Source organism: Serinus canaria, chromosome W, assembly GCF_022539315.1.
Source record: "Serinus canaria isolate serCan28SL12 chromosome W, serCan2020, whole genome shotgun sequence".
Lineage (NCBI taxonomy): Eukaryota > Metazoa > Chordata > Aves > Passeriformes > Fringillidae > Serinus > Serinus canaria.
Window position 1 is genome coordinate 12,675,009 of NC_066342.1, and position 13,549 is coordinate 12,688,557.

At 42.2% G+C, this 13,549-nt stretch overlaps 2 protein-coding genes across 5 annotated transcripts in view; both read left to right on the plus strand.

Moving 5' to 3' along the window:
- Positions 1-13,549, plus strand: part of LOC103824724 (DDB1- and CUL4-associated factor 12-like) — an 830,860-nt gene that overhangs the window by 767,916 nt on the left and 49,395 nt on the right. The window lies entirely within an intron of this gene.
- LOC103825432 (splicing regulatory glutamine/lysine-rich protein 1-like) overlaps positions 1-13,549 on the plus strand; it is a 73,287-nt gene that overhangs the window by 43,032 nt on the left and 16,706 nt on the right. For all 3 annotated transcript variants that reach the window (XM_050986353.1, XM_050986354.1, XM_050986355.1), the window contains exons 8-9: positions 4,833-4,952; positions 9,562-10,080. In XM_050986353.1, coding sequence (XP_050842310.1) covers positions 4,833-4,952; positions 9,562-10,080 — 639 coding nt within the window. The remainder of the gene's footprint in view (positions 1-4,832; positions 4,953-9,561; positions 10,081-13,549) is intronic.

Below are 13,549 nucleotides of genomic sequence, written 5' to 3' on the forward strand. Positions count from 1 at the left end.
CTTTAAACAATTGCTGATAGTTATATATATATTTTTTTAAGTGATTTTACCACTGCTATTGTCAGTTTTGAAAAAATGCTTTGTTGTGGTTTAACCCCAGGCAGGAACTAAGTACCATGCAACCACTTGTTCACTTCCACCCCTCCTTCCCTGGTGGGATGGGGAGGAGAATTAGTAAAAGATAAAACCCATGGCTGAGATAAAAACAGTTGATTAAGAGAAAAAAATGTAAAACATAAAAATAATACTAACAAAACCAACAATAATTTTAAAATGGAATTACAATAAGAGGGAGACAGAGGAGTAAAACCCAAGTAAAACAAGTGATGCACAATACAATTGCTCACCATCTGCTGACCTATGCCCAACCTGTCCCCAAGCACTGATTGGTGGCTAATGGCCAACTCCCTCCAGTTTTTATACTGAACATGATGTTCCATGGTATGGAAAATCCCTTGGGCCAGTTCAGGTCAGCTGTCCTGGCTATGCTCCCTCATGGTTTATTGTACACCTCCTCACTGGCAGAGCATGAGACACTGAAGAAGCCCTTGTCTTAGGGTAAGCACTACTTAGCAACAACCAAAACATCAGTGTGTTATCAACATTATTCTCATACTGAATCCAAACCACAGCACTGTACCAGCTACTGAGAAGCAAATGAACTCTGTCTCACCTGAAACCAGAACTGTATCCCCACCTTATTCCACACTATTTGTGTCATGCCAGGTCCCTGTTACAAATGGAGATGAGAGTTTAGACAAGTCCTGCCTTTGACTCATATTTCTGGTAGTAGCTCTTTTTGAGGTGGCCTGCACCCCAAATGGTTCTTGCTCCCAAGTTCTTAAGAATGGCCAATTAGGTCTATTTTAAAATGAATTATTTATTGAATAGACACAATATTAACAGACATAAGACTTTAAACAGACTACTTACTACACAGGATAAAACAAAAAGAACTACTTGTAGATAAAATACAGTGCACAATAAAAGGTATCTATATTACAGCTAGTGAAGAAATAATATAGGTTAGAAGTCATTGTAGCTTACCACCGAATTGATGATGGAGTACACATAGAATCCTTTCACTCAGCTCCTGGGAAAGTAACCACAAAGTTTGCATCTAAACTTTGGAGAGAAGTCCTACATGTTTCCAGGGTGTATGTAGGAGACTTCTGACTTTGTGAAAGTTTGTGTAGCTTTTATAGTTTGTAAAGTGAAGTGTCTGTCAGTCAGAAATTCCAGCTTATCTCCCTATATCCTGCTCTCAAGGCAAGATGTTTATTGTATCCCATCTGGTGTCAGAGGTAACTCCTTACTGGATGAGCCTGCATTATCTCAACAATTCATGTGACGGGGAGAATGCCTGGAGCTATTGCACCAAGCTGATGGATAGAACAGATAAGCTCTTCTGTGGTAGGGAGGAAGATTTATGTACATTCAGGTTCCTCAGGTGGTCATGAACCTGATCTTCTCTTACAGTGGGAAGGACTTTGCTCCCCCAGTCCCCATTCTGCTGTCCATCCACTAGAGGTGTGGGAAGAGAGGTTGCCATTGAAGACTGAGGCAAAGAAGTTGTCAAGTACCTCAGCCTTCTCTTCATCCATTGTTACCAGTTTACCAGTGTTGTTTATTGGGAGGTACACATTTTGACCTTCCCTTTCTGGTTGACATAACTGTAGAAGCCCTTTCTGTTGCTTGTGTCCTTTGCCAGGTTCATTTCCAGCTTCACCTTGGTCTTTCTCACCCTATCCCTACACAGCTGTACTTTGTCTCTATGTTCTTCCCAGGTCACCTGTCCTAGCTTCAACTGTCTATGCATTTGGTTCTTTCCCTTTAGTTTGACCAGCAGTTCCCCACTCAGCCATGCTGGTCTCTTGCCTTCCTTGCCTGATTTCTTTTTCCTGGGGATCACTAGCTCTTGCACTCTATGAATGGCTTCTTTAAATGTCTGCCAGGTCTGTTCCACTCCCTTGTGCCTGAGGACAGTCTCCCAGGAGATCCCACTGACTCTCTCCCTGAAGAACTGTAAGTTTGCTTTCCTAAAGTTCAGGGGCCTAACTGCTCCTTACCTGACCCATATCCCTCAGGACTATGAACTCCACCAGTGCATGATCAATGCAGCCCTGGCTACCTCTAATGTTCATGTCCCAATTACGTTGATGACCAACGGATCCAGTATTACATCCCCTCTGGTAGGGCTATTACCTGGCTCAAGAAGTCATCTTCCATGCATTCCAGGAGTCTCTTGGATTGTCTACAGCTTGCTGTGCTACTTTCCCAGCAGATGTTAGTGTCACAGGTAGAGCAGGAGCTTCAGACAAAGTTTATTAGAGAAGCCTTCCCATTGAGTCACAAGGTGCAGAAAGGACCGCCTTGCTTTCTAAACTCCTCAGAGAGGAGCCTGAGTGTGGCTGGATCCAATCTTAGCCACAGACTTTGTCAACGGTTTAAGTCTAAAGAATTATAAAGGTGTAATTGAACCTATGTACAACTTTGTCCTGTGGGATTAAGGATGGCAAACCAGAGATATAGATATAGATAAATAAATTATTTATTATGATAAATTATTAGACAAAAATATCTTAATCATAATTATTTAGTACAGGGTATAGAAGCTAAAACTACTAGTATAGTATAGTGTACTATATTGAAGCAATTATATTAAAGCTACCAAACCCACCCAATTTTTAAGTAGAGGTTGATGTTACTCACCCATACTAACAACTCTGGTCTCTTTCTTTCAGCCTCAAGGAGTAACCTTGAGGGGTGCCCTCACCCAAGGGAGGAATCTTCATACACACTCCAAGAAAGGGTGTGTTAGAAGAACCTGCCATTTGAAAGTGGGACTGAACTTTTATAGTATAAAGTGATTGACTGTCAGTTATATGTCTCCAGGTCAACTGTGCCAGCTTAGCATTTTTAGCTAAGGATACTTTACCATATCTGCTACATCTTCACCTCCATATCAGTATGCTTAACTTTGGGATTGATGAGTCAGACTGACTGTAGCATAATTCAACACCAAAAGCAGCATGATATCCCCTTCTTAGTTCACCACTGATAGCTTTGCAAAATAGGGTATTGTTCAAGATGTTTTACCTGCTCATGGCTGCTCTTCAGACACAACTCTTCACACTCAATCTACTTCTTGATGTAGAAGGCAACCCATCTGCCTCTCCTTCCTCCTCCATCTCTTCTGAACAGCCTTTAGCCATAGATAGCCACATAGCCACACTCCAGTCATGGGATTCCTCCTACCAAGTTTCAGTAATGGCCACAAATCGTAACTTTCTAGCAGCACAGTGGCTTCTAATGCCTCCTGTTTGTTGCCCATGCTGTGTACATTGGTGTAGAGGCACCTCAGCTGGGCTTTTAGATGTGTTGCCTTCCTAGAAGAAGACCCCTTAATTCAAGATAATTTTCTGGTGTTTCCCTGTTGGCTTTTATTAGCTTAGGAGTCCACGGTTCATCCCTGTAAGACTGCAAGTGTGTTCCAGTGTGGCCAGCACACTTCAGAGCCAGCGAGGTCTAGATGCACTACAGCTGGGCTATTGATTTCACCCCCAACACTGTCATGCCGCCCCTTAATTCATCTCTGCTGAGCGTGGTCTTTTCCTCTCTCTCCTTCAAACCTAGTTTAAAGCCCTCTCAATCAGCTCTGCCAACTCACAGACTAGAATCCTTTTGCCCTTGCTAGACAGGTGAACTCCATCTGTTTCCAGCAGGCCTGGTGTTGTATAAACCACCTCATGATCGAAAAAGACGAAATTCCACCGATGGCACTGATCTTTGAGACACATGTTGACCAGGTGGGTTCTCCTGTTCTTTTTGGCATTGTTCCCTGCTACTGAATGAATTGAAGAAAACACCACCTGTGCTCCTGTCCCTTCAACCAGTTGCCCCAATACTTTGAAGTCCTTTTTGATTGCCCTAGGACTTTTCTCAGCAACCTCGTCGCTGCCAACCTGGGCAGCCAGCAGTGGGGAATAATCAGAGGGCTGAATCAGTCCAAGGAATCTTCTGGTAATATCCTTTACCCAGGCCCCAGGGAGGCAGCAGACTTCCCTGTGGGATGGGTCCAGTTGGCATAACAGCTCCTCGGTTCCCTTCAGAAGGGAGTCACCCACTACAATTACCCTTCTTTTTTTCTTAACACCCGTAGTTGGGATCCGTCTGGTTGACTGACTTGTTCTGGTCAGCCCCCTAAGATAGATCTTCATCTCCACTATCATCTGCCAGATCCTCGAGTTCAAGAGCTTCATACCTATTCTGTAAGGGCACCTGGGAATGCAAGGGATGCCAGAAGGGGATTCTCCTACCTCCTGAGCACAGACCTGTTTCCATTCCTCCCCATTTTTTATTTCTCCTTCTGCCTGATGGTGAGAGGGTCAGGGCTTCTCCAACTCTTGCTGAGCTTCCATCCATTGCATTTTTTTCAGGGATGGAAGGGTGTGACTCCACCAATCTATTTCTTTCTCACAGTCCCTGATACTCTTCAGCCTCTCCACTTCCTCTTTAAGCTCTGCCACCAGGCAGAGCAGATCATCCACCTGGTCACACAGCACGTAGGTGTTGTCTCTGCTGTCATCCAATGTTACCGGAAGTACATGAGTATTACTTAAATGGTGCATTGTTTCAAAGGAGAGCATATGCACCTGGTGAAGCCTAAAGTATCCATTTTTACAAAAATGTTGATTGGCAGTAAATTACTGAGGTGTAACTATATAATTTTATGTAGTGAGGCAAGATTTATGTGGGTTTTTTTCCCTTCTTGGTTGACCTAATTTTTATGAAGTTTCAATATTATTTTTCTTCTGGCATTATTCATATAGAAGTAGATCTGGCAACAGATCACTCTCAAGACAAAAGGACAGACGAAGATCCAGAAGTCCCCTGAAAAAACGGTCTAGATCTAGGGAAAGGTGGAGATCAAGAAGTCGCTCTCATTCTCGGTGAGTTCCATTCCTTAGAAGATATACTGTTCATCTTAGCACATAGTACAAAGGTTTTGAAAAAATCTAACAAACCTTTTAGGTGGTGGCAAAGGAAGGAATCTAAATGCTTTAGCCTGTCCCGAGGCTTTGTTTGTGGAACAAAAGAATAGAAAGTAAGGGTTTTTTTGTGCTCAGTGTACAGGTTTTGTCTGTGATAAAGTTAATTTTTTCATAGTAGCTAATATGGTGCCTTCGGGGGTTGAACCATAACCCTGAGGTATCTAAACTTTGATACCAGTCTAGTCTGCATTTATACCAACATCAAGCTGATTGAAAGTAGGTAACTTAATTGTCAGACTTTAACCAATGAATTAGGTATGTTCTGTGTAGCCTGTGCTACAAAAATGTGGATGATGCTTCTTCAACCTTGTCAGCAGTTATACTTTGGATTCAAGCTGAACTTGATCCTGCATTCTGAGAACATGTATAAAGCTTTTGTGCACGAGATTGTCATGCGGGCGCGTGTGACCCTGACCCCAGGACCAAGCCAGCTGGGAGTATGCTAATAAATAAAAGGATGAGTGCAATGGATTTGCCTGTAAAATAAGAACCTTTAATAACGCATGTAAATAACAAATGTGGAGAAGCTGTGCACAGTACAAGGGGCAGGATCCAAAGACCTAACAATGGGGCAAACAGAACTTTATCTGAGGGGCAGGGCTGAGGGGACAGGATCTAACCAGGGTAGAGAACAAAACATGACTAAATAAGGAAACTGTAGTAAACCAATGAGAGGGTAGTATTACAGGGGTTTTCTGAGGTCCCAGGATGAGGGAATTGACAAGACAGTTGACTCCATGCATCAGAAGGCTTGATTTATTATGATATGATATATAAGATATAAAAACTATACTAAAAGAATAAAGAGAAGGATTTCACTACAAAGCTAAGCTAAGAATAGAAAAGAATGTGTAAACTGAAGTCTTCTCAGCCCGAGACGGGCCGAACAGATGAATTGTGATAGGCTCTTAATTGCAAACAGTCTGACGGGGCCAATCACAGATTTCTCCCCGTTGCATTCCACAGCAGCAGATAAGAATTGTTTAGTTTGTTCCGAGGCCTCTCAGTTCTCAGGAGAGGAAAAAATCCTAAGTAAAGGATTTTTCATAAACTATGTCGGTGACAGGGTAGGGTTCAGGACATGGCCTTATATGGAATGGCTTACTTTGCATAAGTATTCCCATCATTCCATGCTCATTCCATGCTGCTCGCCCTAACTTAACAAGATGTTTCCCATGGCCTAAGGTTAATGCTTTCTGAGTAAGCCGGTGGGGCCATTCTGCTGTCCATCCTAACCAGACCCACTCCAACATGAGATTATTTTTTTTTGCCTTTGGCTATTTCATATTGGCCATACACTACTGTAAGCACAAATGTATATGTCTATTATGTAACCTATTTACATTTCAGCATCCAATACACCTGTATTTTGCCTAGTCCATTAATTTTTTAGTCTGATTATCTAAATATTGAACTGTGAAAATCCAACAAAATAATTCCTTTATCTCCTTGGATGATAATGTAATTTTCTGAGGGGTAAAATAGTGAATATTCACAAAACAAAAGTGACTGTAAAAGTAGCTTAATGAATAGAAGCCTTGGTACTTTTCTTTCTGTTTCATCTCTTTAATTCCTCTGACTCATTTAAAGGGAGCTTCATACTTAGGTTGTCCAATTGTTTTCTGAGAAGAAAAGTTTTGTGGGAAATAAAACTGCAGACTTGTGGACCTCAGTGGGAACAGTTAGGAGGTAGGCTACATAGCTGGGCTTCATTGATGGATCCTTTTGACTCTGTTGCTGTTTGGAGATTCTTGAGATATCTGCTTACTGAAAGGGCCAAATCCAATGAAACCTCTGTGATAAATTACTAGACAGTGCTTCTTGGGTCATTGTGAAACCCTTTGCTATTGCTGGGAGTGGGTGCTGTTTCATCTTAATGATCTTACATTTTATATGTGAGACATCCAAAGAGGTATTTGCCAAAACCTAATGGGAACCCAAGTCTTCAGGTCACAGACCATGAAACAAGCCTACTATTTATTAGTAGCCAAACACTTATTCCAATGAAAAAAGGTGGGGGCTGTGTGTATAAATATCCTAGAGGCAGGTCTAGGAGTCATGTGTCTCCTTTGTTAGAAAGATGGTTTGGGGTCTCATGCTTCCAAATAATCCTTTACCAAAATGTAGTCTTTCAGTGTCTTGGTTTGAAAGACAGGTGTCTGCCAAGGAAGGTGGGAACCTCCCTTGGAATGGAAAAGTTGACCCCCATCCCTCCAAATTATTATAACTTTGAAATTAAGGGGCTTTCAGGCAAAGATATGGGAAAAGGAATAACAGATCTTTAATAGTATGTATATGTATAACAAGGCAAATGAACAACAATAACTATGGCAGCAACAGCAAACAAAACCAGAAACCCAGTAACAGCCTTCTCTCAGCTGTCAAGCACTTTCCCCTTTGGTGCAGTTATGGTCACAGCCAGCAGGGATGCTGTTGGCTCCTGGCTGGGCAGGGCAGGTGCGAGGATTCCCTTGCAGTTGCAGGGGGCACTGTGGCACAAGTTCAGACGCATCTCTCATGTGGTGATGGCAGGTGTGCAGATGGTGAAATGGACTGTAGCAGGAACCTCGGAGTAGTGGCTGGGATGGCAGGGCCTGCCTCACTTGGGGGTAGGAAGCAAAATGTAGCAGAGATTCCAGGGCTGTGCCCAAAACTGTGGGGTGTTCAGGTGTCGGGTTACAGTGTAGCAAGAAGTCCTGAAGCAGCAGCAGAGAGCAGCAGGGCTGGGCGGGGGATCACTCCCCGTGGTAGCTCACTGGCCATGGCTGGTCCCTGGGTCCCCTGGTTCAGGCTGTGCGGGGGGGGGGGCAGTCCCCAGAGGGGAACAGGGTGGTCCCGGGTCCCAGCGTGGCACACACTGGCTCTGGGCTCCCAAACAGCAGAGAAGCAGAGAAGCAAGCCAGTAAGCTCAAGTTACAGTGCCAAAGGGAAAGGGGAAAGAAAAAAAAAACTGGGCAAAAGCCAAACGGCAACTGTATCTCTCAGAGAGATCCCACCACGAGGCAGTGAAGACCAAATCGCCCCACCAGAAGAGGAAGCAACCACCCCTCGCCCCCCAACTCTCACAGGAAATCCTGGTCTGGCTCTCACCCATCGCGATACTCCCAAAGCTGGAGGGGGGGAGGGGGGGGAAGCAGTGACCACCCCGGGATGCAAAACAAAAAACAAAACCAAAAGAACCATCCCTGAGACATGCAGCCAAAGCTGTGATCTAACTGTGTGCACTTTTGGGCTCCATAATGCAAAAAAGATATAAACCTATTGGAGAACATCCAAAGGAGGGCTATGAAGATGATGAAGGGTCTAGAGGGGAAGCCATACAAGGAGCAGCTGAGGTCACTTGGCTTGTTTAGACAGGAGAAGAGGAGACTGAGGGAAGACTTCATCATGATCTACAGTTTGATCACAAAGCAGAGGGGCAGGCACTGATCTTTTTTCTCTGGTGGCCAGTGACAGGACCCAAGGGAACATCATGAAGCTGTGTCAGGGGAGGTTTAGGTTAGATATTAGGAAAAGGTTCTTCACCCAGAGGGTGGTTGGGCACTGGAACAGAGTCCCCAGGGAAGTGGTCACAGCACTAAGCCTGTCAGAGTTCAAGAAGCATTTGGACAATTCTCTCAGGCACATGGTGTGGTTCGTGGGGATGGTGCTGTGAAGGGCCAGGAGCTGGATTTTGATAATCTTTGAGGATCTCTTCCAACTCAGCATAATCTATAATTTCATGATTAATTAATTTTTATTTGGCTTGTCTACTAGAACATCCAGTGGATTTTTTTCTCACTGTTTTTATGAACATGTATCATTTTCCCTATCACAAAGAAGCTGACTTGTTCTGTTACCTTGCTTCTGTTTTTATGGTCTTACTGATTTTTCAATAATTTTCTAATTCATAATGGCATTACGGATGGTTGAATCATCTTGGTTGAGTTTTAACCTTACATTTACCTTTTGAGGGAATGTGGTGAAATTTTATCACAGTTTTTTGTTTCTGTGTATTAACTGATGTTGGATTTCCAAGCAGTTAAAAGATATTTATGTGAGAGAACACCGTAGAATAAAGACTTCAGTCCAGTCAGCTGTCATTATTCACATGGGTGGGGTTAATCTGCAGTCCATTTTACAAGTACACCTATTTAGTAAAGAATGGGTTTACAATTTGTAGAGTTTGTCTCACTCCTGATAAAATGTAGAAAATTTATGTATGTATGGTAACATAGCTGTGAGGTGAGAAGACATTCTTTCAAAGTGTAATGATGTCACTTTGACAATCACAGTTTGATATGATTTTTGCCCCCTCTTCCCCAATTTGGTTTCCAAATTTTTCCTATCTATATAGCCTCTCCCACATGGTGAACAGGGGTGACAAATGAAAATTTTGAATAATTACTATTTTTCAACAGAAACATATATTTTGTCTTGAACAATTAATGTATGCTAAAGAGTTAGTTGTTATTTTTATTGGAAAGTTCAAATATTAATTAATGGATTTGTGTTTGGCTTTTCACAGGGACAAAAAAAGAGACAAAGAAAAGGTCAAGGAAAAAGAAAAGGTCAAAGAAAAGGAGAGAGACCAAGACAAAGAGAAGGAGAGAAACTGGGACAAAGAAAAGGAAAGAGAGCGAGATAAAGAGAGACACAGGGATAAGGACAAGGAGAAGGACCAGGAGAAAGAACGGCATAAAGATCAAGAGAGAGTTAGAGACAAGGATAGGGATAGAGACAGGGACAAGGACAGGGAAAAGAACAAGGAGAAGGAGAGGGAAAAAGACAAAGAAGAGGTAGACCAGAACAAGGAAAAATATGATGTTATGAAAGAGGGGGAAAAGGATAGAGAGAAGATTAAGGACAAGGAGGGTGAGAAGGACAGAAGGGAAAAAGGGGACAAAGAAAAGGAGAAAGATGAGAAGAAAGAGAAGAAGGAGCAAGAAAGAGAAAAAGAGAGAGATGATAAAAAAAAGAAAGAGAAGAGATCCAGAACACCCCCAAGAAGCTATAGCTCTTCAAGAAGATCTCGTAGCTCCAGCAGGTTTGTTTAGAAATTTTAATGCTTTTTTGGACTTGTCAGTACAGTGATGTACGATGTAAAATGCACATCCTCATTTTTATGTATCGGTATCACCATGCCACTTACCAATTCAATTTGTATTCTTGCTGTTTTTTAGATTTTCCTATAAAATAAAATCTATTCCAAAGAGCTCTATATGATGCTTGATGGAAAATAGTTTATTGTTGGGCAACTGATACTTGCCTTTCACATTACTGTATAGTAAAGTCCTTGAGGACAGTAAGTAGATGGTTCTTATGCCATTTCACTGTGCTGGAGCCATCCAAAACTTATGATAGAGGGACATTAAACACCATCTTCGTCCTAATGAAAGTCTGAGTCACTGGTACATAGTTTCTTCATTACTTACATACTGTACAGTAATGGTCTGTAACGGAATTTGTTGGGCTTATGAACAGTTGGATGGTAGTATTTGCCACTTGGCCACCTTAAGGATGGCATGCAATGAATTTTCTTGGCTGGATGGCTGAAGAGCAGGAAGCAAGCATGCTATTTGGCTGACTAACCATTCAGAAAATGAATGTATGTATCTCAGTTGAAAAATAAGGATACCTTGTTTAGTTGATTAAATGTCCAGATACAAGTAAAACTCAACGCTTCTTAACCATGCTGATAGTAAACAGGAAAGCAGTCAAGGTTAATCAAGCTGTTGTTTTTGCCTGTGAGGGAGGGTAACCTGCGTGGAAGTCTGGGGTAAACTGTGTGGAAGTCTGGGTAAATTCAATCTAGCAAAAGGAGACTGTGAGATTGATTTTAAGCTCTGTAACTGGACTAACTCAAGCATATTCAAAAGCATAGCAGCTAACTTAAGTTCAGAAGCTTTTCAAATTCTTCAGCAATTATGGAGTTCAATAACATCATGTGACAAATTTAGATAGAAAATTTTATGTTACCTTGAGAGAATGAAATGCTGGATGAATTGGGGAAAGTTCTACATATAATAATCACTTCCCTGGACAGAAGCAAAATTTTCATAGCCCTCAAAATTCAGGAGTTTATGGTTCATATAATGCAGAAAAAGCTGTAATGGTTTCTGAACATTCTGTTTGGGTTATATGAAATGTCCATGCTGTTCTGGAGGTTTATGGGCAAAATATTGTGGCTTCTTTAAACATATACAGCTTCCTATTTTAATGCATTGTTAACATTATTTCATGGGTTGACTACTTGCACAGAGTAGAGGTAGTTCTGTTAGCTTTGAAAACAACGATTTGTGCATGTATGTATCAGGAATCTTGAATCAGAGAATTAATTGTGCTGGACTGACCTAGGTTGAATGCCAGGTGCTCACTAAGCAACTCTATCGCTCCTTCTCCTCAACTGGATGGGGGAGAAAAATACCATGAGTTGACATAAGAAAGAGGAGAGGTCACTCACCAATTACCATTATGGGTGTGGTAGGTTGACCTTGGCTGGATACCATGTGCCCACCAAGGTGCTCTGTCACTCCTCTTTCTTATCTGGACAGGGAGAGAGAATAAGATGGAGAACAACTGATAGGTTGAGACAAGGCAGTTTACTAAAGCAAAAGTGAAAGTTGGTGTGTGCACAAGCAAAGAGAAAAAAAAATTAATTCTCTACTTCCCATCCAGCCACTTCCTGGGAAGCAAGGCATGTGTAGCAGTTGCTCTGGAAGGCTGTCATGTAAAAAAGGTAGATTTCCTCAACCCTTGGTGTGGGGATGCTTAGTATTCAATTTGTCTGTAAGCGCCCCAGGAAAGCCGAGACCCCGGTGCCCAACCAGTCTGTCAGCATCCTGTTCGGGGACCCTTCACTGAACAGTCCAACTGGACTGGAGGGTGACTCAACTGACTTAGTCAGGAAAACACACCAACAGCATAAGGGAGACCCCTCAGCAAGTCTTCCCCTTTATTTGAGTATGTTACCCACTGTCAGTGCCCGTGAAGGACTCACACTAACAGTTTATGGAATAACACTATTAATATAAAATTGTGACAGATTAAGGTTCAAGGAGTGTCAGTGATAGTATCTGACTGCAAAAACGTATTCAAAGCAATACACAGACAAGCTCTCATCCCCATTAAAAGTATTCAGCATGCAGAGTACGGTTCTTACCCAATAGGCATCCCTATGGGGAAAAAGACAGGTTCAGCCTGTTGACTGATCCCAACAGTTACAATGGAGTCTTTCCTAACTTTTCTCCCATTCTCCACTTACATTTATATTATTTCTTTATGTTTAGGTGGAGCTTGAGTGTCTCTATTCATACATACCTTTGTTACTGCTTGGTGTAAAATTCTGTCGCTTTGCTTTTAAAGATAATATAAAAAAAATATAGAGCACATGCCCAGTGAGGTGTGGTAGTGCCTTGGAGGTGGGCAGCTGTGGGATGGTGGTATGCATTAATATTACAATTAGGCTATAATGAAGCAAGTTCATCTGAGGAGAGCAATTTCAACACAGTTGATGGCTCAGCAGCAGGACATCTTTTCCTATCTCCCCTGGTTGGCAGGTGCTACTTGGTTTATCAACTGCAAAGTACCATTGAGTTCCCCTCCCTGTAAGGATTTCAACAGAGCCTGGCTGCAGTGTGTCCACTCCGTTCCACCCTCCATTCCATCCCCTTTAGCAGGTGCTATGGTTGCAGATTGTGGGTGTGGGGAATTATCGTAGAATAGGTCTTGAGCATGCCAACCACATTCTATCCAGGGAGTGGCAACTGTATTTTAGCCTATAATTTCCATACTGTTTATAACTTCTGTCAGGATGTGAATATAACTTCTCAGTTTCCTCTAATTTTATTCCCAGCCATCTTTCCACAAAGGCAAACATTGTAAATAAGGAATGTTCCCCCTTCTTCCCCATTTTCTTAGCTCTTATATCTGAGCTGATATCATGATATGGAATATCCCTTTGGTCAATTCAGGTCAGCTGTCCTAGTTGTGTCCCCTCTGTCATGGTTTAGGAATGGTATTTCCCAATTTAATATTTCCACTGAAACACTCCAAACCACATGCCACTTCCTCACTCCACCCTCCCTCTCCCTCCTGCAGCAAGCTGAGAGGAGAACTGAAGGCACAAAAGGCAAAGATCATGCATTGAGATAAGAAGTTTACTGTAAACATCAACGAGATAAGAAAACTAACAGCAACAGCAACAGTAGTAATAACAATGTACAAGAAAGAGGACAGGATTCACTGAATCACTCCCATTACTCACCATGGAACCCAGTAATAGGGGAACCTCCACCATGATACCCCCAAAAGAGACCTCCTTCCCCCACCCCTGGAAATGAGGTGGTATAAACTAAACGACCCTCCTGACTACTGCAGAAATTAACCCTATCCTGGCTGGAACCTGGATATTATCCACCACTTAATCTATACCATATACTCATGCCCAAATCCTACACCTTCTCACTATATACATACATATATATAAAATATATATTTTATATATATATATATAT